General features: G+C 39.8%; 1 protein-coding gene across 1 annotated transcript; it reads right to left on the bottom strand.

Moving 5' to 3' along the window:
• Nucleotides 1–561: 561 nt before the first annotated feature.
• On the bottom strand, nt 562–2,597 carry LOC135501100 (small ribosomal subunit protein eS24-like). Its single transcript, XM_064792948.1, has 5 exons — nt 2,563–2,597; nt 1,992–2,060; nt 1,476–1,685; nt 945–1,055; nt 562–636 (listed from the first exon to the last, which is right to left on the bottom strand). The coding sequence occupies exons 1-5, from the start codon at nt 2,563–2,565 to the stop codon at nt 634–636; spliced, it is 396 nt and encodes a 131-aa protein (XP_064649018.1). The 5' UTR covers nt 2,566–2,597; the 3' UTR covers nt 562–633.
• Between the last annotated feature and the right edge of the window lie 20,265 nt (nt 2,598–22,862).

Genomic DNA, 22,862 nt, shown 5'->3' with positions numbered 1-22,862 from the left:
TGATCTGTCTCTAAGATAGGTTTTTCCCCCCAACAAACCACCCTGAGCTAGCACCTATCTGTCCTCTTGTGGGCAGTGACTTGACCTCTCCTCACATACACGGCCAAACAAGAGGTGGTGCCCTAGAAGACTGCCACACCAAGTCGCCAAACCATCCTCAGTACATGAATACCAAGATCATGATGGAACAGGATAGGCCCATTCATATCCATGGAAACAGTGTGCGTCCAAAAACTAGATTTTTGGGGAGGATAAAAGGTATGGTGTATCCGAGGAAGAATCCATCATGAAGATCGATCAGTGCCAGGACTGGGTGATGGTGTACTAGGGGAAGAATACATCAGAAAAGGTGTCAATTTGCCAAAGTTTGCTATCAACTCTCCAGAGGAGTGGCATATCTGAATATGCCTCAATATGGCAGTGTAAATCCTTCCTCATCCTTGGGATTTCAAATGAATGTAAATGCAAAAGAATAATTGCTTCAAAAGTCTGAAGCCCAAAGAAACTTATTTCACATTCATTGGCTTCAGAACTGGTCACGAAGGAGAGAAGAGAAGAATCTTTTGTATTTTCTGTTATTTATATTTTACCACATTTTTTTACATTATAAAACAGAAATAGAGCTCCTTTTGTTTACTGAAAAAGAAGAAAGGGAGGCATTAGAGTTAGGTCGAATTACTGGAAAGGTTATCTGATTAAAACTAAAATGAGCCACAGCAGGAAAAATCACTTGAACATTCCGTATTAAATCTCTAAGACGTGGATCTTTAAGTTAGACAAAGTACAAACAACACAACAAAGAATGCATACTCGTGTAAAAACGTAGGGTTGAATCCACTGAGTATTGTAGGACACAGGTAAAACTTTTACATTGTACCACTCCATTACACGTTATTCCAACACTAGAAGTGAGCGAAGTTAACTGGTTTATGAATGTGTCATACCTTCTTGCCACCACCAACTTTAGCCTTGGCAATTCCCCGGACCTTCTTTTGCCTGTTCTTCTTTTCTTTTCTCTGTTTTCTTGGATTCTTAGCTTTATCATGGAGTCCATGCTGCAAAATAACCCAAAATTTATCTTGATTAGAAATGTGCACAATAACAATACCACATTCCACTTATTTCTCATGCGGGAAAAAAAGTCTCAACTGCGCATAAATTACTGATTTTGATAGAGTTTCCCCGCCGGGCCGTGACAGATCATATACCGATACAAGTTTTTAATGCAGATCTTTAAAAATCACGGGACCCAACTTTTTGGCTTGTTCAGAGACGCAATATTTTTTCATCTTTTTTTGGGTTTTTTTCAAGTTTTGAAATGGCTGAAACAAAGATATATGTGGTGGATGGATTTTTCTTAATTTTTCCTTTTGGTGGACGGACATTTGGAGTAGTGGATGGGCCCGACCACTGCTGACCACCATTGGCAGAACCCTGGTATTGGTTCTTGCTCTTCTTTAAGGTAGTTTACTTACTCTAGCCAATCGGAATTTAGGTTCGAACTTCTTGGCAAAATCCAAACTGTCATAGATGAGGGCAAAGCCAGAGGTCTTGCCGCCACCAAACTTTGTGCGGAATCCAAAGGAGAAGACTACATCTGCAGTGGTTTTGTACATGCGTGCCAGTTTTTCACGGACCTCGACTTTTGGGACTGTAGCCCGGCCAGGATGGAGAACATCGACCACCTGAAAAAGAGTATTCATTAAATTTGGTCAGCAGTCAGAACAAACACAAGAAATCCCAGCAATTGCTAAATGTTGTACGATCACATGGCCCAGAATAATCTATTAGTTGAGCTAGCATTTTGTCAACTATTAAATCTTGTACTGATGCCAACCCCGATTTTCTTCAGGCTGGACTTCCCCGGACTCTCACTCTCAGTCTCAGTTGCAATGCTTATCACCCAGCAGAGAGAGATCTGGGCTGAATTCGCACATTTCGGAAATGATGATCTCGATGAGTTTACTCTCTAAATCGAACTGGATACATACCATTTGCTTCCTGCTAAGCAGGCGATTGGTCATGAACTTTCTTGTTCGCAAAGTGACAACACCCTCACTCTGAAATGGTCCAAAAATGGATAGATTAGCATAATCATGTTCTTTGAGGTTCAGTCAGGTGGTTAGTTCACGAGTTGTTGGCTGCCAAGTGCTAGTGCTAGCATTATCATTATCTACATTTTCAGACTCGACTGGGCCTGGACCTGGCGAGCACAGGCAGTGAGGTGGAACGACATCACCATCGGGATATGCGGCAGGCAGAAAATGCATGCGGATCTCGGTCTGCAGACTGGGGATTCATACAATCAACATTCAACATACACTCACTACACGATCTACTACATGTACTACGTCAATGTACGCTGTGGGTTGCTGGATGAAACGTACGAGGGCTTTCGAAAATCACCATCAAATAAAGGGTCAATCGGACATTGAAAATCTACAATTTAAGTACAAAGATAAAGATAAATAAACACAGTTTTTATCTAAATGTGTTTTAAGGCCAGATGATTCTTAGATGGTGAAGATATAGACAGATTTGTATTGACATCTTGAAACGAACCATGTTGACGATCCAATATGGCTGATGAAAAGAACGAAAGCGAGGCTATATTAGGTTTTGCAAGCTTAGGTCTCGTTAGGGAGTTTTTCCCGAATGTACGCGATGATGACGTGTCCCAACAGGACGTAACATCTAACGTAACATGCTGCATAAGGTCTTTTGCAGTAACTTCTCCAAGACAAGGTCTTATTGAATCAAAACAGTTATGTTAGCGACACTCCTTTATTTCATATTATTTTTTGATTGAAAAATGAAGAAAAAAAAGACCAAAATAACCCCCTTTTCCTACACCCCCGACCCCCCCTAAAAATTCCCGGCGTTGGAACAGCTTTATTTTCTTATTCAGTGGCTTTTAGTGGAAATTATGACATTGTGTGCTAGCTAACTGCTTCTTCGGTCAACTGCCATGATGGCATCATCCTAACTAGACCCCCCACTGCGTTGGAACAGCTTTATTTTCTTATTCAATGGTTTGGTCTTTTCAGTTCCTACCTTGCCCTGAAGATGGCGATGGTGTAGTTCTTTCATGAAGTCCATGAGACTCCGATAACCAGCTCAAAGAGGGAGGATTTGGGCCACGCAGATCTTCGTGGTTCGGCGCTGAAGGTGTTAAACCATGCAGCCAGTGTAAATGGGTTAACTGTAAATTATCACTATGGTTATTACCACTCTTAAGAGTTCTGTTATGGAATACTTATATCAGGCTAAGGATATCAGTAAAAAGACGACGTTTAAATAAACATCTCAATACTTTTCGTTTGAAATATAATGTGGAAGTCCACGTAAGTGAAACCCCCAGGGACCCCATTGGAAAACATCCCAGAAACAATGTACATGTATATGTATAAACGTCAGCAGTCCACCTGAGATGCCGGTAGCCAACACCCCCTACATTTTCACAATCGACCATTCCTACTCCATTGGTGTTCTGGGCTGCTAGCATCATCAACGAGCAGGGGGCATCTGTTATTCTGGCCGTAAAATAACAGTGTTACGACCCCAATCCCTGGAAGGATATAGAGGAGACAGATATAAGAAGCAGTCACCTCTAGGAACAGGAACTTGCCGTTAGCAGGTCGAATTTTCGTCGAAAACTGATGCGGAACCGAGCTGAAGCATGACTCAAGAAGACAACCAGCCTCCATCGCAAAGCCCACCACTGACCAAGTCGTCTCAGGTTAGAATTAAATCATGTCATAATTCTTTACAGTAATTTTCCCGTATTCTGCTAACTCTTTGTAAAGAACAGAATCTCTCTAATTGTAGCCTAATTTCGTTAGTTATTTGTGCCAGTTTACCGAATGCAGGAATTAATTTTGCTAATGAGTGAATTTATTATTTCAACTTGGCGAGCTGTCCTAGCGTCTACTGCGGGAGTTTAAAAAAAACCGATAGCAAGTTATGTGTGCGGTATTTTGGAGTGGTTCTGCATTCATTTTGTCAGTAATATATAATGTTATTTATTGGTATGGATAGTTTGTTCAGAATACGAGTTGTTTGTAATGTATCATGGTTCAAAGTGAAACTCATAATTTGACGACCATGCTGCCACCTCCTGCTCCTCGAAATGTGGCCAGATCCAATAATTGGAGGGGTGTAACCAGGTAACCAGGTAATCAGTCAGTGTCCCACCTGAAAGGATGTCCTACCATATGTTATGATGGTGCATATTATGGAGAATGTTGATTAAGATCTTAATGGACCTGATAGAGAGTATCTTATTTTGGTCCCTCAACAACTCTTGGCTTGGCTTCACTTGAGGTCCGGACTTGACGACATCAGAAAGTTACATTGGGCCTGTGCCCCCTGAACATGAGTCAGTTAGGAAAGACTCCAGCAGTGAACTTGATCTGCATATGGCTTTGAATACGCAAGTCCTTTTAAGGATGTAGAGTAGAACTGAGTTGTGAAGGTTCCATCGATCCCAAAGTTCTGGTGAACCTACTGCAAGTGGGGAAGCAGGGAGAGTCACAACCCCACTATACCTTGCCATTCAGCCTAGTTTGCGCCCCATTATGATATCATGAGCGACGTATTCTCCAGTAGTCACTTACTTGACAATCATCATACTGGGAAGCTTTTTCAAAACAAGTAATTTGTGGACAAAAGCTATTTATACTGGCTGTATCTCATATAAACATAATGAATTCATAGAAACAACCACCTAATCAAGTTGCAGAACATGATTGCAGTAGAACCTCTTTATGAAGGACTCCCTTGGACTTGGACTTGCTGTCCTTTATGAAGAGGTGTCCTGATAATAGATTGGAAGTCAAATTGAGTGAAAAGACCAGCTTGGGACCAAACTTTAGTATCCTTTTACAATAGAGACGGTATCCTGCTTAATAAAGAGGTGTCCACTAAGGTTCTACTGTAGTTGTTTATGTTCTAGTATGCAATTTCGCCATTAAATTATGCATAAGCTGTTACTGTATTGAGATGATTTGGAAATGTGGACATGGTATTGATTTTGTCTGGCTAATACTGGGATGGGTGTGTACATTGCTACTGCTAGCAGCTAGCAGCTAGCAGCTTTGGGGTTGTGATGTGGAATTTGAGCGCAAGATGAAAAGTATGTTACATGGAATGTGTTTGTTGGTTTTCTGTAGGTCTCCTCAGCACAGGCCAACTCCTTTGTGAAATACTAGTCTGACAGAAAGCCAATTGGTCCCAAGGGAGAATCCAAAATACAATTTTCTGTTATGCAGCTTCAACTCAAATGTAAAACTTATCTCAAATTCCAATATTTTGATGATTATTGCAGATTATCATTTCCCCTTCCCTCCCCTTCTTCAGCCCTGCAGTTGACCCACTGTCACTTAATTTTTGTTCAATTAAATCTGAATGAGTTGAAAAGATTGTGCTGTTGCATTTTGTACCATGCCATAAGGGCCCTACTTGTGCCTTGGGTTGCGTAATGTGATGGATTTATATTGCTTTACTGCATGTGCCTTATGATACGGCACAAGCTGGTGTAATAAAGCTGATATATCGATGTAAATATTCCACCTATTACTAGGTTCCGGATAGTGAGTGGAATATTGAACGTGTAATCTACCTTAGATATGTTATCACTATTATCAGGCCTGTGCATTAGCTAGTAATAGTACAAGTAATTATGTGAGGCTTGATGCAGTGAAATCTAAAATGAAAAGCTCAAGCAGAGCCTGAGACAACCTGGTGGATTTGGACAACTGGAACTTCACTGAACTAGACTCTTGAGAGGCAACTAAAATTAGTAATAAGCACTATAGCCTTCCTCTTAATAGTCTTAAAACAAGGGCAGATTATGCTTCTTTGGGCAAACTTGCTTCTTATTTCTTGCTGGGAATCCTGTACATCTTATCCGAGAGTGTGTGATATGATGGGATACCTCATGTTTGCTATCTCAATACCCACAGCCGCCGCAATCATTTCTTACACTGTTTCATGTATTTCTTGTACCTGCTGCTACTGGTTTGCCTCCCACATCTTCCACCTTGGTGCATTGAATGTTCATACTGCGCAGCTAGAAGATGCAAGTCAACAGATTCTTTCCCAAGAGAGATGGCTTTCTTGAATATTCTGCCTGATTGAAGTATAATAGAAGTAATTGAAAATGCTGTGAAAATGGTCATGATGTCTGATGATACCTTGTAAGGAGAGGGTTGGAATTTGCCCTTTGGGAACAACTCCTCTGCTTTTGATGTGTTTTATAAAAGACTTATGAATTTCTGAAGTCAACAAATGTTGACAATACAAGTAAGTATCTTGATGATCAATTGCATCTTGGCATAAGTCTTTGAGATTGCAATTTCCTGCCGATGATCTTCACAGTCTATTCAAAGGACTGCATGCCTGTCTGGTTAGGTAGGATTGGACAAAAATGGAGAACAGTTACTAAATACTACACTATAGCAACCCTCGCAGGTGATGCTCGTAGCCTCTGTATTGGGAATCGAGGAAGAATGTGCATTGCATCTCTGGGTTGTAGAAGGTCTGAACATGGTTTTTCTCAAATCACTGGTGAAGTCTTTTAGCATAAAAAACAACCAATCTTCACTAGATGCAATACGTCGTTACACATTGCTTTAGCAAAGCAACACTCCTAAAGCTCGCCGATATTCCAATTGTCCATGGTCACACTAGCATCGTATACACAGTGTATGCATGGTGTATTGACCCAATGCTATGTTTAGCATTCCATCTACATCTTCAGCTATGATATTGATTTTGTATCAGACAATCCTCCATTGGCATTGAGGGGGGGGGGGGATTTCGCTCTTTGTCATGGGTGACTCATAGATCAGCATGAGGTGGTGACACCAGTCATTGTAACTCCAGTTCAGACAGTTCTCACATTCATCATTTATTGAATTTGCTTCCTGTTCTTTCGAATTACTAGACCCATTGTCTTCTGCAAGATCTGTTAACCCTTAGGAGGCAGCCTCCGGTTACTCATTGTACAAGATCAGTACAAAACATGCCATTGTGTCCATCTGAAAGCTGAAGAACCAATTCTGTTTCAAGTATGAGTGCATTCTCAAGAACTCCGTAGCTATTCCTGTATCCTATCACATGCTAGCTTTTGCATCTTATCCACTCCCTTTGCAAAAGATAGCGGACCGGTGTATGTGCTCGCGGCAAATAACAAGCACTTTATCGAACTGATTTTCAATAGACCTGTCTTGCCAGCCACACATTATCATGCTTCTCAAGAGTCAGATGCCGTCTCTGCAAATTAGGACGGTCTGAGGTCAGTTTCTCTAACGAAGGGCTGGTCAGATTACTATTTTAGAAGTGAAGAGTTGGTCTGCCCATGTCATGTTGGTCCACTCATGTCATGTTGTCCACCTCTGTCATCCGGTCACGTAAACATTGTGACCAGGGTTGACTTTCATCATTCATTGCAACTATACAGCACTGGAACCAAGTTATTCTTGTCATTCCTGGTTACCATGGCAACTGATTAGGTTTGATACTGCGAAATTCAGTTACATCTTTAGCGCTGATTCATGGGAGCTGTGTGATGCAGTTTTTATGAGATGATGGAGATGGCTTGGTTATCCGTTTGTAGTAATGAATAGATTGTAATGACAGTTTGATAATAAAATATCAGCAAAAAATGGGGAAACACTCCAAGTTGCATGGCAAATATTTGTTGCTTGATTACAGCTCAGATGATGCTTATGATATTGATGTGAATATTGTCATATGTTAGCAAATGCTGTCTTCAGCAGTTATGCTGGTATGAGGACATTTTAGTTTTTCATTATTCACCACTTGATATAACAGTACAGTGGTCCTCGGCGTATGTTGTGGTGGTTGAGTGCAGTGGATCACATGCACTAAATATGCACATACTCTTTGAAATATTGGCTTCATTATTTTCATAACAAATAAAAAAAATACTATTCTCGTGCTGGTATCATTTTACACCAAGTTAGTACTACTGTATAAAGTACCAAGCATACTGTATTGTCGATTGTATAAATTTCTAATTGAACTGTTGGCCAGGGAATAGTAAATTCATTGATTTTCTATTGTATATTTCAACACTTCTATGAATAAAGAATCTGCCAATGCACAATGTATGTTATGCTTACATGTATTGTGCACATTGCATGCATCAAATCTGCTCTAAATTGGATGTTGAACCAACATTATGATTGATATCGGGTGGAAAAGTAACTGCAAGGGCAAGGATGAGTAGGCTTCAGCACAATGAAAAGTTATTGAAATTAGTTGTGACATGACAGAGGAGCTCGGAATGTATTTTTAAGTGATACAAACTACTTGGAGCCTCTATATTCAATTCAAGTTGTAGTAGATCTTATGTTAGAAGTCCTAATAAAAATATCGCTGCAGGAGTCATGGATGACTATGTCGATCATAACATCATTTTCAATGAAATTTGGTGGTGATACCCTATGCATTAGAGCCATCCAAGTGTAAATAATTTGAAACAGACTACATGTATGTGCAGAAGTACTTGAAAATAAAGTTATGTCCCAGAGGAATGTAAATAAGTTCTTGAGGAGGCGTCTTGAGCCAGACATTGATGACATATTCCAAGTGGCTAGATACATATTATTCACTATCCAGGGAAATAATATGCTTTCCATCTTTTTGAGAGTGCAAAACATGCCAATAATTGGTACTCAACAAGTCAACATAGAATAAAGTAGGAGTTGAAAGCTTTTGCTTTCTCCATTTGGCATGTAATAAGGTTTGCTCCACGCAGCAGGATTGTGACTGTATGCCTGAATGCACTGGTTTGAGATGGAGATCAATATAGTGTTAAAATACACCAGTTGTACGGCAAGGAAAACAGCTTGGAATATGCACACCTAGCAACACATATTGGCTCCTAGTCCCAGTTTCAGCTCACGGTCCTCCATCTTCAATCAAGTACAACAGGATCATTTTGAACTGTCCCTCTTTCCTCTCCCCCTCAGGGTTAAGAATGAAGCAACAGACTTTTTGGGATGGGCTTGGGGAGATACATTATCGATTCCATTCCTGGATTGTTCCGGTATGGAAGGATTTCCGATGAGCATCTTTCATTGAAAATGCTTGGTGCATTGTATTGACTTTTGGTTGTCTACATTATTTCAAAAGTCCGTGCAATCCAGCTCCTAATTATCACTGTAATGATATTGGTTGGGCACCCATCCAAACTGAGAGGCAGCTGTATGTGACAATATAATCACATTAACTTGCTGATGACCACGTATGATGTTTCGCCTTCCCCAGGGACCCATTCCTGGAACATTTGGAAAGCCTTCAATTCTTTATTGGGCCTCTATTTGATCAAATTTTAACCCATAGAAACTAATCACGTTGATACACATGATCTCACATGCAGCGTACAGTTTGTATGTTGTAGTTGATATTGTCTTGCGGTAGCATTGCCGTCGTGTCATTCAAATGTCAGTGGAAAAACATTCTCCTGTTTTAGAACTCACTTTCCAAGATTACTGTCGGTTCTCAGGCTGTCTCTTCTGCAATTTGCAATCTTAATTGACAGTTTGATAAGTTTACTTTATAACCTTTTGTTTTAAAGACATCCTATTTCCACCTGCTCTTCCCACTTGCAGTCACTTTTATATGAGTTCTTGGCTTCCTCTGAATGACATTTCGAGTTCTGACATCACAACTCTGAGAATTTTAGGCAGAGTTCTGGCCTGGATAATGGATAACCCCACAAAATGTTGAGATTTCATAGTCGATCTCAGAGATTTTTCTGTGTAAGGGGGTGTCTGGGCCAGGATTGCTGCCCCCTTTGCCTCAGTAGCTTTGTGTAATTTCTCAAAAATCAATAGCATTATTGCAATCTTGTAATCATCACAAGACTCTGAATAGCAGCACAGAGCTTTAACACGTTAAGACATCACACTGATTATTGGGCGGTGCAAATGACGTCAATCCTGTAAGACTGCCTGAATGCATTGATGTCATCAGCAAACACTATAAAAAGAGATTGTAACCTTTAGCATTATACACACTGAAAATCCAGCACATCTTGTTTGGGATTTTCCAGTCGCAAGTTGCTGTGAAGACCTGGGTTTGGAATGTTAACTGTGTTTGAAAGGGGCTTCACAGGAGGTGGAAGTGCAAAGGGCTTGATCCAAAACACCTCGACCACCTCGATTTTGCATTGCCTCGTCAAATGACTAGTCGGCCACAATGGATCGAACATCTCCACCGTCTACAATTTTTACAAAGACTGAGGTTTTCTCCAGCTAACACACACAGTTCTGTTTTGTCATCCCCATCATATCAGTAAGCTACTGGCAAGTACTGAAGCTCAGTAATACGTAGTCCCAAAGTTTAAATGTTCTAGTTTATAGTTCATACAATTCAACAATTACTTTGCACCATCCGATGTGAAGTCAAATGTACTGTGAAGCCTATCTTCTTCAGTAAAAAAAGACACTGCACTGATTCAGACCCCAAAAAATGACTCCAAATCACAGGCTTCTGTCAAATGTTGACTCTGTTCTTCAGCTTCCCTTTTAAATTCAGATATTGCGGAACAACTTCAGATAAAATTTCCTCAGCATCTATTGTTATAAAATTGATATTACAAGTACATTGCCTTAAAACTGGGAACTGATGGTGAAGTGGAAAGTATAGTGTTAGTCAATGTGTGTTTTTAGTTTGATTAAGGGCAGATGACACGTGTCAGATGTAATCATTATGCTCAAGTATTGGTTATTTAGTCTAATGAGTCTTCATGCCACATTGTCATTGTAATGAAGTTGATGAGGCTGTCACATCAATAAGAAGAAGCGATGGTTGAAGATGCTTATGAGTGAGAGTGGGATGGTGCTTTCAGGAGGTCCTGAGAAGGTCACTCCTGATGACATATGTAGAGGATCCATGTACCAAAAATGCCTGACAGCTACGCGAGGTGTGTTTTTTTTTGGTTGGCAAATTGTGACCTGTGCAATTAGGCAAATCGGCCCCGTCTTTCAATCAGGCCCTGCAGTCACCCCAGGACAATTATGCTTCAAAAGATACCCGCCACCTACATTTACCATAGGGCCCTTAGCCCCCTTATCATCAAGTCTCTGCTAGTGTTAGACAGACATAGGCAAAATGACAGCTCTATGCACCCAGGCAGTGTAGAAGTATCAATTTCTGTGCTTTTAACACTGAAGTGTGCATGTTCATAATATAGACTTGATCCTACATAAACGACTCATGTCAATTTTATCATCTTCTATTTCAGGTGAGTGTCATATTTGGATTAAATATCTGTTTGATGAGAATATCTCTGATAATGCTTGCTGATGAGGATGCCTGACATAGTAGAAGGTCAGATATTATTTTAGTCAAAACAAAAAGTAACGAATTACCTTTTTTTTGCCACTTGCTGTTTATAGTTTTGTATGGTCTCGCCATTCTCATTATGCAGCTTCCTCATTAATATGCTTTCAGTTACCATAAAATGCAATTACGCAGCATATAAATCATGAAATGTTTGGCTCTATTGATAACTCTGATACTGTATTAACATTGGAAAATGAATTATTGTCTCGTTGTTAGGGCTTCCTACGGTTCGTTGCAGTCTGTTGCCTTGGCCAACATGGCCAATGGGGTTGGTAAATGCTTGTCTCATTCAACCTGCTGTGCTCTTATTCAACCCCCCAGTCCCCAGCTTCCATGTACATGTACTTGAGCTTTTGGTTAATTCTTACATGTGAATATGAACATGGGAACATTCAACTTACTACACAAGAATTAGAGTTAACTGTACCCTATACCATCAATATTTGCTTAGACTAACTATTTCACAGCATAGGTTTTGAGCCAAGGTACCTCAGCAAAACCCCTACTTAACCTAGAATTTCTCAGCTGAGTGGGTGCTTTTGAAAACATGCTGTGCAAGGTTTAGGTGTTTAGGTATGGTTGCAAACTAAAAAGTTGTCAGTCGTTTGAGCTGTGAAGTGTAAACCCTCTGCTGAGGTGGTGTAGGCCTATATTTCCTTTGTCAATCAGAGGCTTTGAGCATTTACAAGTTCATCGCCTGAATTTTAAAAAGAGTGACGTGTTTATTATGTTAAATTGAAAAATGACTGTTTTTAAAAAGTGTGAAGTTTCCTGTGTCCACAATAACATTCTCAATGTGATATCCCATTGCAATGCACGTTTGTGTGCGGTTATGCAGGGACCTGTCTGAATGGTCACAAAAGTTTGCCCAGGACACTTAGTGGTAAAAATAGATTAGGTCGGGGAAATTTAGGACAGGTATTGTATAGTCCATACCTGTGTGTCATAGTGTACGAAATAGTCACTGAGGTGTGGCCTATTGAGATTGTCCTGGTGTAGTTCAGTGGCCGGAGACTAGACAGGCGCAATCCTCGTGGGCAACTGTAGCGTCAGCTTGCCTGATTTAGAATTGATTTCTTCACAATTTTGGGTCAGTTTTAGAGGAATAGGACTTCTACACCTGTAGCACCTAGTTTGGACATAGGACTAGACTGGGATTAGAGAAATAAGCATGGGAGAACGGATAGATGATGAGGTATGTAGAGTGAACACAGACTTGTGTGTGTGCGTGTGTTTGTAGTTGTACTCCTAAAGGTGCCGGTCAGTGGTGTCTGTGCATCTGGGTGTGTTAGTGGACTGGCCGTGTATACTGTGTATGTAGAAGTGGACATGGACATGCATAGTCTGTGTATGTATAATTGATTTTATATATCATTAGAGCTTAAAACAGCATGTCATTCTGTTAGTTTGGCGGCCTATATCAGGATCTATTGATCGTAGGTGAGATATATTAGTGGTTATGTGATAATTAAAGTTTAGGCCTACATGTAGTTCCTGAGATAATGACTCAACTGTTCCTCCTGGAGTTGATCCGACCTGTGTTGTATTCACCACATTGAACAGACTGAGATTGGCTTGTCCAAAATTAACTCTTGTATATATAGTAATGAAATTGAACATGCGTCTTATTTCAGGCTACAATACATTATGTAACAGTTATAGATCTCTTCCATTCATTCATTCAGTTCATTCATTCAACCACTAAATTAAAATGTCATTTGCATTGTTCAGCTGTGACTGGGCATTGGGTAGTAAGTCTTTCAATATAAATGACTCTGGCACCTAATTGCTCAGTTAGCTCCCCACAGTTTTGGGGGTCAGTCCATGCATTGCACTTGCAGTGTGTGTAAAAATGGGTGTCTTCAGGGCTACCGCAAGGAGTGCTCAAGGATATGATTTCCTAATTAGTGAACTTAGCATGCTAATTGCTGATTCATCAGATCCTGATACTGCAATTTCATACAGCTAAGGTTGTGCATTGCTTGTGCATCATTCATCTTCCAACACGACACTGAGTTGCCATTAAGAGAAGGCTTCTGGCTTTCCAGACAGAAGTTAGCTGATAAATTCATTCATTAATAACCCTAATCTTGAAAAATGTTGATATGACTTGCATACAGATGAACTCGTTTGATAATCTAATTGGGACAAAATAAAGATTGAGTTACAAAAAATCTATGGAATTGGAATGATAAACTGAAAATCTAGTAGCTCAGTTGGTTAAAGCCCACAGCCAGTCTCATAGGCCTACCCTCTTTGGATTTGGACCTGAGCAGTGATTTTCAAAGTTAAACATAATTTAAAGGCAATATCCCAAAGAAAAAAAGGCATGGAATTATTACATTAGCTATTACATGAACAGTTGTGAAGCTGCACACACTATCTAATTCATTTAAGCCAGATTAAGATCATCTATACATTTGTGAAAGATTCACATTCTTTTCCTTCGCAGCTAAATGTCATCTCGCTTGTTTTGGTGCCAGTTGAATAAGCCGAGGCCGTGTAAATGTCGCTCCATGACATTTAATCAATTGTGCAAAGTGATGTTTCATAGAAGTGTTTCTTGCAGACTTCACTTCAAATCAAATCGAATTTGATGGAATAAGATAATGCACAGGATCATGTCATACATTTATATCGAAGTGGTCATAAAGTTGATTTGATACAAAATGAAGCTTGTGACCGCATGTTGGCTTAGAATATTTGAATATCTTCTAAGCTAGCGCCAAATTCAAGATGCCAGCCTCTCATTTTTCCTATCATCTAAATCTGCCTATCCCTGGCTACTTGATATACACTTCATCTCTTCAGCATAATATGCACATTTGATCTCTTGAGCGGGAAACATTTCAGGCTGAATGTATTGACCGTCATGGAGGAGGCTCTGGATGCATATGGCATCCTGCAACAACTGTTCACACAGTCTAGGGCGATTTTTGGTGCAAATTGAGAAAACCTCATTCTTGCCTCTGCTAACTCGATTATGCTGACGAAGTGACCTTGACCTTCATCGATCACAGAAGCCCTTTCTCAAGAGCTTGATTACAGACATGTGTAATCTGTAGTAAAGTGGAATTGACACAGCTGTGCCAGTTCTTGGATTGGCACACACCATTGATTTGGATGCATGAAATTTCCATTCTTCATAGCAGTAGTATAGTATTAGTATGTTGTTTTCGATCCACAATGTGGTGGATCCGTGTGGTGGATCCATGATTTAGGCGGGAAATTCAGGATTCGTTAAAAATAGATTCTAGGCGGGAAATTCAGATTTATTTTTTTATTTTTATTTTTTTTTAAATTCAATTTTTAAAAAATTTATTTTATACTATTTTGCACATTTACTTCACAAATTGCACATTTACTTCACAATGTACTTCTCAATTTCACAGCTAGGTGTGAAGAGACAGCTTCAACATCACCATGTTAGAGGTTACTCCCGATGTTTGGTTCCTGCTACAGACAAGCAGAAGTCGATTCTTCGAAGCGGCCGATGAGACAACCTGGTACCTGCTACACAAAGATCGTCTGCCAAAGTTCCCCTGAAGGACTACCCTTCCAAGAAAAAAGAAAAAAAAAGGTCCTTCTTAGGACCAAAAAAGGCCTTTCTAAAGGCCACCCAAAATATTTAAAAAGAGATCAATCGTATTGATGCAAGCTTGTAGTAGTATGGGCTGTTGTCACTTCAAAATTTGAATTTCCCGCTGATCTGATTGAAGCGCCCTCTTTTATCCACTTGAAAACTATTTCTCAAATTTCCCGCTGATTAAAGCACCCTCTTTTATCCATTTGAGAACAGTTTCCCGCCTAGAATCTATTTTGAGACGAATCCTAAATTTCCCGCCTATATCATGGATCCACCACACGGATTCACCACATTGGAGCTCGAAACCAACATACTATACTAATCATAGCATATCCTTCAATATTGGCTTAGAATACCATTATGCACTGCATTGACATTTGATTTAGTGCCCAAAATAACAGCTCTGACGCCATTGATTTTAATCCATCGAGAACTAGCGTAATTTGAGGCCAACGAGAAGCTCCCAGGCATCAATCGATAGTCAATAATATCGACATGTGACATTGCGCTAGCCTATTGTCTGTCAGTATCTTTTTGACACTAGGATCACGAGGGCCGGGCTTCTTGTCAGCTCTTGTTGCTTATGCCAAAGGTTTCTTACCAACCATTAAAACGATCTTTTGATTAAAAGTGTTATATGTCATGTTATAGGGATAATTGTTTTGATTGAACTGAAAGTTATCAATTGCTTGTTTCTGAAAATATAGCTAAAAAGGTGAATAAGTGCAAACAAAGGCTTCATCCCGTCATATTGATCTGTGATAAAAACTTTTAAAATCCTCATGCTTTCTATATAATCTGGGATATTTCCCATACACTACCGATACACATGTCTACATCAGGCAAACAGTTGGCAAACATGCTGCTAATACTGGGATATTTGCAATATGTCTCGTTTTATTGTATTGAGAAGAAATTGCCTGTAGTGCATGTACATGATGTGTCGTTAGAGGCAGAGGAGACATGCCCGATCAATAGGTATCATGACTAAACTTAGTTCTCCTCTTACATTTCCCAATCCAGTTAGATTGGTCACCATAGCAACTTAATCAATGGGGACCGTGAACTTGTATTCTTTCTAACGACACTTCATCAATAACACCGGTTAGAAAACGAGATATGGCAAACCTTGCCTTGCTCTGTTGCAATGGGGCAGTTTAAAACCGATTCATTTTGATGTCTTAATCAACAATGACCTTTAACACGTATGACAAATTATTTCTTCTCTACTGAGGCTAACATATTGACCCCCAAGTCTTGACAGTGCACGGAGTCTGGTGTGATCCTACATGTATTTGAAGAAGTGAACAAAGATGAGAGGCTACAAGGGACGTGGTATTGCCACGAAATGGCATCCACCTTCCTCCCCTGACACATGTGTCCCAATAAGGTCAACAGTCTAACAAGAATTTGGGGTGTGGGGGCTAGAGGTCATCAAGAGGGCGGTGGCTGACATTCTGATGAGGACAATCCATTCCTACAAAGATTGAAATAGACATTTGTTCTCAAAGTGAAACTAAAATGAAGAAGGTTTCTGATACCAGAGATGACTCTGCATGTACCAAACAAAATATATTGATGCCACAGGTGTAAGCCGATCTGTGTCAACCTGTGGTTTTTTTCAAGTCTATATATCATGTTTATTCTTGTCCCAGTGACAAAACAAGTATTTAGGCAAACAGCCGTTCAGACATAAATAAGATTCACTTCATTGCGTCTTTTTTGCGATACAATTAATTGTACAGAAAACCTGGGGACTTTGGCAGTTGGCATTCAGTAAATTGTAAAACAGATATCCTAGAGATTGTGGCGATATTCAATGAAATTTACAGTTAACCAGGCAGTATGCTGGTATTCAGTGAGTTGTACAGTATACCTGGGACTATGGGGGTATGTTTGTTTGCCAAAACAAAAGTACATCATATCTAGGTCGTTTATTGAATCTTGCTGAGACCTGTTCAAACGTGGGTGGAAATGAAGTGTTTTGTCGCTGTTCAATTATGAAAGTCATCCTTTTGCCAATATTGGAATTATACAGGTTATCACGTCTTGTGTCTGGGGACATTCTATCATAAAACCTGGTATTTTGTTTATGTTTTATTACTTATATCCTATGTACTTGACTCTTCTATTTGACTTGTGATGGTCAAAGCTTTCAGTCTCATCCTTGCGATAGCATCACAGAAGTGTTTCATCTCCCAGCAAATTTGGGTTAAGTCTTGCTGTGCAACGAGGATCAAACTCACTACGAAGAACCTTTTCAAAATTTTAGCTTAGCAAGCAGGTTCCTCGTATAGATAGCCTGCGTTGAGCATAAATCCGGCAGCTTTGCATGGATTTATTCTTTATTTCGGCTGTATGAGTAAAGCAAACAATTTCCCTCCTGAGCTGGAGGTTAAACTTCCATCACCGAAGTGTTGAGCCATTGTTGTTAGAGAAGCATCTGTTCCTTTCTTTTTGTAATCATGATGACAGCTCAAGTGCCCTCTCCTGATGACTGACACACTGTGACACCTCAAGAATACCCGTCTTACTTGTCTGTCTACTAAATAAAGGCTTGTTTAGACTGCACACCCAACCCAGTGGTGCATCTTTCACTATTTCCGTTACTTGTGGCAGGGTTTGATGTACTATTATTGGTTGGAGTTTCGTGAACAAAGTTCCAACCGCATTGGCAATAACAGCAGACGAGACCCCACTGTGCCTTTAAATTATATTCAATACTTCATCGGTGGCGTACACACACGCGTGATAAATTTAATGTATGCATATGCTACATGTATGCTTTAAACGTGGTACAATCATTCTCTGGAAAGATAAAAAAATGATATATGAAAGTCTGTGATAAAAATCATGGGCTGGACAATCAATTTTGCATTGTATCATTGATAAGGCTGTGTATTAAAAAAGATATACAATATAGAAATGTATGTGCCTTACAGAAGTTATCTGCCTGAAAATCATGTATGCATATAATCATGCTTGATTTTCAGGTGATAGTTTGACTTCCTGATTGTGACTGTCCATATTCTGACATAATCTGATACAAAACCGTGTCGTTGATCTATAGGTTGTGACATTGTCTCTGTCTCTGTGTATTGGTGATGGGTGCAATACCTTTGGCAAAACAAAAACTCTTGACACCATTAATTTCTTTTCAGTCACCTCAACTAACATAGATCCACCACAAGGTACATATTCTTGGTGCAAAATCTACAGAAATATTTGCCAATATAAACATATCTTACACTTCAGAGTTTGCCTGGTGTGTGCTCTGCCTTCGTAACTCAACTGAGGTATTTAGGTGGATTGACATGTTAAACAACATTGGTAAACATGGCTGTATGTTCACAAGTATTGCCAATCATGAGGCTTAAGTCCTTTGGTAAATCACTTCATTTATTTGTTGGAATTTGAGATTTGAGATTGAATTGATAGGATTGTTTTACTTGAACACCCCAGTGTTTGTTCAGTATTTTACTAATTTTGGTTTAGGATCATGTCATACCAAAATATGTAGTATAATATCGCTATCAGCGGTGTAGTGCCGCAATGTTTTATGAAAAAAGCCTTTAAATAGTCCTTTCTTACACTTCAATCAAAACAACATATTGTCTTTTATTGTCAATTTGTCTTGAACTCCTATATGTATGGAAAAGTAATCATGACATCATGTAGACTCCTTGGTTTAGAATTATCACTACCGACATGAACTATTTCAGACTTTAGCACCCATATATCAGCCACCACATACCTTGCGCCAAGCTGTTGATTTCAGCTGTCTCCCCACCTTTGGCTGGAGCGGCCTTAACTGCCCTAGTCTGGCTAGTTGAAATAGCCAGAATTCCATAATGTATGATGCATCTCGCTAGGCTATGGATTATTCATCGTCTATTATGGAGCAATTGGCGAGAATATTCAACGCATACGAGCTACAGCACTTGGAGATCGACATGGCCAGGCTAACTCTACAGTGACTTCTGATTTGCCATAATCACCAGTCTTCTGTCTTCTTGCATTCAAATGTCAGACCTGTCCTGCTCTCTCAGGCCACTTCGCTATGCTGCACCTGCCTCAGGCATCTGTAGTCCACTTTAAGGTGTCATGTGAGCCTTTCTATCATTGGGGAAAGAGGGGGGCTACAGAGAGCTAGCAGCTCGATACCAAAGCTCTGAATTGAGTTGTTGATCATGCTGGGCAATATTGATAGATTTGCATAAGCGATCGACCCCACTCAGAGCCCATCATTGAATAATTGATTCTGTTTCTCTTGAAAATGAATGAAGCCATACAAATACTTGAAGAAAGATTCATGAATCCAATCTATCAGGTTAGGTTTGCAATGGTAATTTTGATATTTGCCTGATTGCCATTACAAAGCATAATTTACCAAGTTCCAGTGTAGAGAGTTGTTCTGGGATGCCTCTGTAATACAGAAGTTGACAGAGTAAGCTGTACCTCCCCCTCCTCAACGACCCTGTACGGTACTATGCATCAGTGCCATGCTTGCAGCAACTGAGGCTTGTCTGACTGTGACTGTAGCATCTATCTACAGATGATGGTGACATCGCTTATGATAATTCACAGTGTGTGGACTTTGGGCAGCTTCAGTCCTTGACAGAAACCCAGCCAAGCCTTCCGTGCCGTTGCAAACACCAGTGCTGTTGATCATACACCCTACCCAATGGTAAAGTCAAAAACTGTAGCTTCTCGCAACATTATCATGAAGTCCCTGTTGGTTCGACTTGCAGAAATCTGAATTTTTCAGCGTTTCTGAATAGATGTTTTGAGTCATTGATTCAGACAGATAGCTGCGTTCGTTGCCAGAGCTCTCCGACTAGAAGAATAATCTGGATGATGATGAGGATGAAACGAGCAAGTGGTTTGGATGTTTTTTGTGGAAGTGCTGGTGATTTAAGGCAGATGTTCTGGGATGGATTAAACAGCTTCTAGAATAGCATCTTCTTCTTTTCTTCTTCAGTGCCAGTCAATTCTTCTTGATGGCAGCAAGTCCTTATCCTGATTGAACTAGATCAGGGATCGTATATTGGGCAAATAAGTAATGATGGAGTCGTAGACTCCAACTCCATCTTTGGCCAGCCTTCATAAGCTATACACTATTGTACCAAGCTGAGATAATCCTAAATCACAGAAGAAACCCATAAAACTTGGAAGTTTAAAGATTTTATTGCAAAGCGAGATACAGTAATGGATATGGCGAATCAATATACTTGTATGGATCTAATGGAGATTGCTGGCAATCAAGAAATCTGATTTCCAAAACTCACATAAATGGATATGGAATGGACTGCATTGCCATGGAAACTAACTGACATGACTGCTTAGACTCATCAAAGGTCCCTGGAGTCATTAGTAGTCTTTGCCTTGCTTTCTGGATGGGCCAGGCTATTGGTACATGTCATGAATTTCATTTCGGATTGCCTGTATCCATTGTGTATTGGTACTGGAAAATTGTGTATGAATAAACAACAGTTTAGGTGTAGTACACTTCATCATGTTTTTTCTGAATAATCTGTGCTTTGATGTACAGCAATACCCACCATATACAGAGTGAAACCAGTTTAGTATACAACACCTTTGAGAACTTTGAATCAGTGCCACAGTCGGCAGAAGTTCGAACAGTATGACTAATGATAGGCTCACAGATTTTGAATACAGAATGTGGTGTCGGACATCTCACCTATGCCAGTGATGGTGATGGAGGAAGAGTACCAGTGAAAGACAAACAGACCAAGGGTGAAATTCGTCAAGTGTCCAGTTTGAGCTGTAAATTCAGTGGTTTGGTCAATTACATGTTGGCATACCACAAACTGGCGGTGCTGATCAACAAATTATGTAATGCCGACTTGAGTTGTGCTTCATTGATGAGGATGGGTAGTCTATTTCTGGTGCAAGATGTTATTGATGGCCATATTGATTGATCATGGCACGTCTTATCTCCCCCAACAGAGCTATATCGCAGCATTATATTGCCCTAATCATGGTATGTCAATGGTCAAAAAAGCATCTGTGGACTATCTTAGAATCTGAATCTGTATTCTGGGTATTCCGGGAGGAATATAAAGCAAAACTCATTTGATAAAAGCCTGATAGGAATAATTCTCTCTGGTGATAGTAAGCCAGCTTTGATGTGTGGTTTTAAAGCTGAGCCACATGCAAAAATGATATTTAATGTGTTAAGCCATATCAGAGAGTTCTATTAACTCAACCAAGAGGGGGTTTGTTTATGAGGTTTAGCGAGTGAACAACTGATTCTCTGCATCAGCTTATTAATCAGTTTATTAGGGTTAGAAAAATTTTCTAAGTCAAAATATTTTTTCAATTTTTTTTTTTCTGCTCAAAATGAATCAAAAGCATCAAAACTTTTTTGACTCTTAAAATTTTTTCAAAATTTTGAGCTTGTGAAAGGATTTATAGGGTTAGAAATTTTTCTAAGTCCAACTTTTTTTCACTTTTTTTTTCTGCTCAAAATGAACCAAAATCATCAGTCCCAAAACTTTTTTGACTCTGAAATTTTTTCAAAATTTTGAACTTACGAAAGGCTTAGGGTTAGAAAATTTTTCTAAGTCCAAATGTTTTTCACTTTTTTTTGGTCATTGGTACTGCCCAATCCAGTGGTTGTGGTCTTGGTACTGGGGTGGTCGTGTTACCAGGGGCCTTGTCATGGTAATAAGAGAGGAAACCATTCGGGACCAGCGATTCTTGGTCGTCTTAGCGGGGTGGGGTGGTTGCCAACCGGGGTTCCACTGTACATTTAGAAAAGCTACATTAAGTAAAACTGTTGCTTGCTGTCAGTTTCTCGTTACACAGGAATCTTTCGATAATATTAATTGTCTAGTTTTATGAGTAATGATGATTCAGATAACCTAGAATGTGACATAGATAGGATAAAAGGGTCCTTGGGATAGTTATATACATGTATTCCTCTTGGTCTCACGTAGGTGTTGGTTCCTGATTGTGCCCACACATCCTACCTTTTCTCAGAGCTGATGAATTGTTCTCGAGTGTTGCAAGTTTACATTGTACTTCAAGAGCAGTTTCACGAAAAGTATTTGAGGACATTTGAAGGGGTTTCTGTCTGTAAAATTGTTTCTATGTACGACAGCATGACAGCTGAAGGAGTAAACTACATAGTTCCCAGCTCATTCTTTCACACCTGAGTGTTCTAGTTACCTTTAAAAAGCTGTCATCAGTCACCTTCTCAGACTTGGATGCATAGATCAAGGTCATAGACCCTACCTTTACAGAATTGTAGGAGAGGTTGCATTAAAAACTAAATTCAGGTCACCGAAAGTTGGCAAACAAGTTTGTAACCTCAGGTATTGTCCTGATATCTCAATCTCATGAATTATAAAGGAATAACAAAAAGACCATTCTGATTCAAGCTTTTCATTACTCACTGATAGAAACGTTAGACTTGTAGCTTTGGGCTTGAGTCAAAAGATAAAGGAGTGAGGTTGGAGTGTTGTTCCTGATGTGCTGGCAGTATCCTGTTGGTGCTGAGCATTGCTGTGGGTTGGTTGGATGTACCAGAAGCATATTTTTCGTCTGGAATATAACTCTGTGCCTTTCGACGGGGTGTAAGTAGACAATTTTCATTCTCCCATTCGAACTTCTTGGAACATTGCGTAGCATTGGGATTGGATCAAAAGATAAAATAGCAAATCTGAGTTGAAACAAAATTGGAAAAATGGAATGACTGATTGTATGTTGGCATGCTCTACGCTTTGCCCTGGTACCAAGCTACCAAGACACAGTTGGTCCTAAAGGATGCTTGCTTCTTCTCATCAGAGTATAGTAAGGCCCAGAATGGTTCCCTTGATTGTAAATCAGTTGCAGTCTGCCACTTTTGGGCCATTCAACCACAGTCTTATGG

This window comes from Lineus longissimus, chromosome 1, assembly GCF_910592395.1.
Source record: "Lineus longissimus chromosome 1, tnLinLong1.2, whole genome shotgun sequence".
Taxonomy (NCBI): domain Eukaryota; kingdom Metazoa; phylum Nemertea; class Pilidiophora; order Heteronemertea; family Lineidae; genus Lineus; species Lineus longissimus.
The sequence above is the reverse complement of the archived record's forward strand: the minus strand, read 5'-3'. Positions and strand labels throughout refer to the sequence as shown.

What these genes read in the sequence shown, in the direction of transcription:
- LOC135501100 (XM_064792948.1), bottom strand. An exon ending in TGCTTAGCAGGAAGCAAATG is followed by an intron (nt 1,686 to 1,991) that starts GTATGTATCCAG and finishes ACTCTTTTTCAG; the next exon opens with GTGGTCGATGTTCTCCATCC. An exon ending in CTAAATTCCGATTGGCTAGA is followed by an intron (nt 1,056 to 1,475) that starts GTAAGTAAACTA and finishes GTTATTTTGCAG; the next exon opens with CATGGACTCCATGATAAAGC.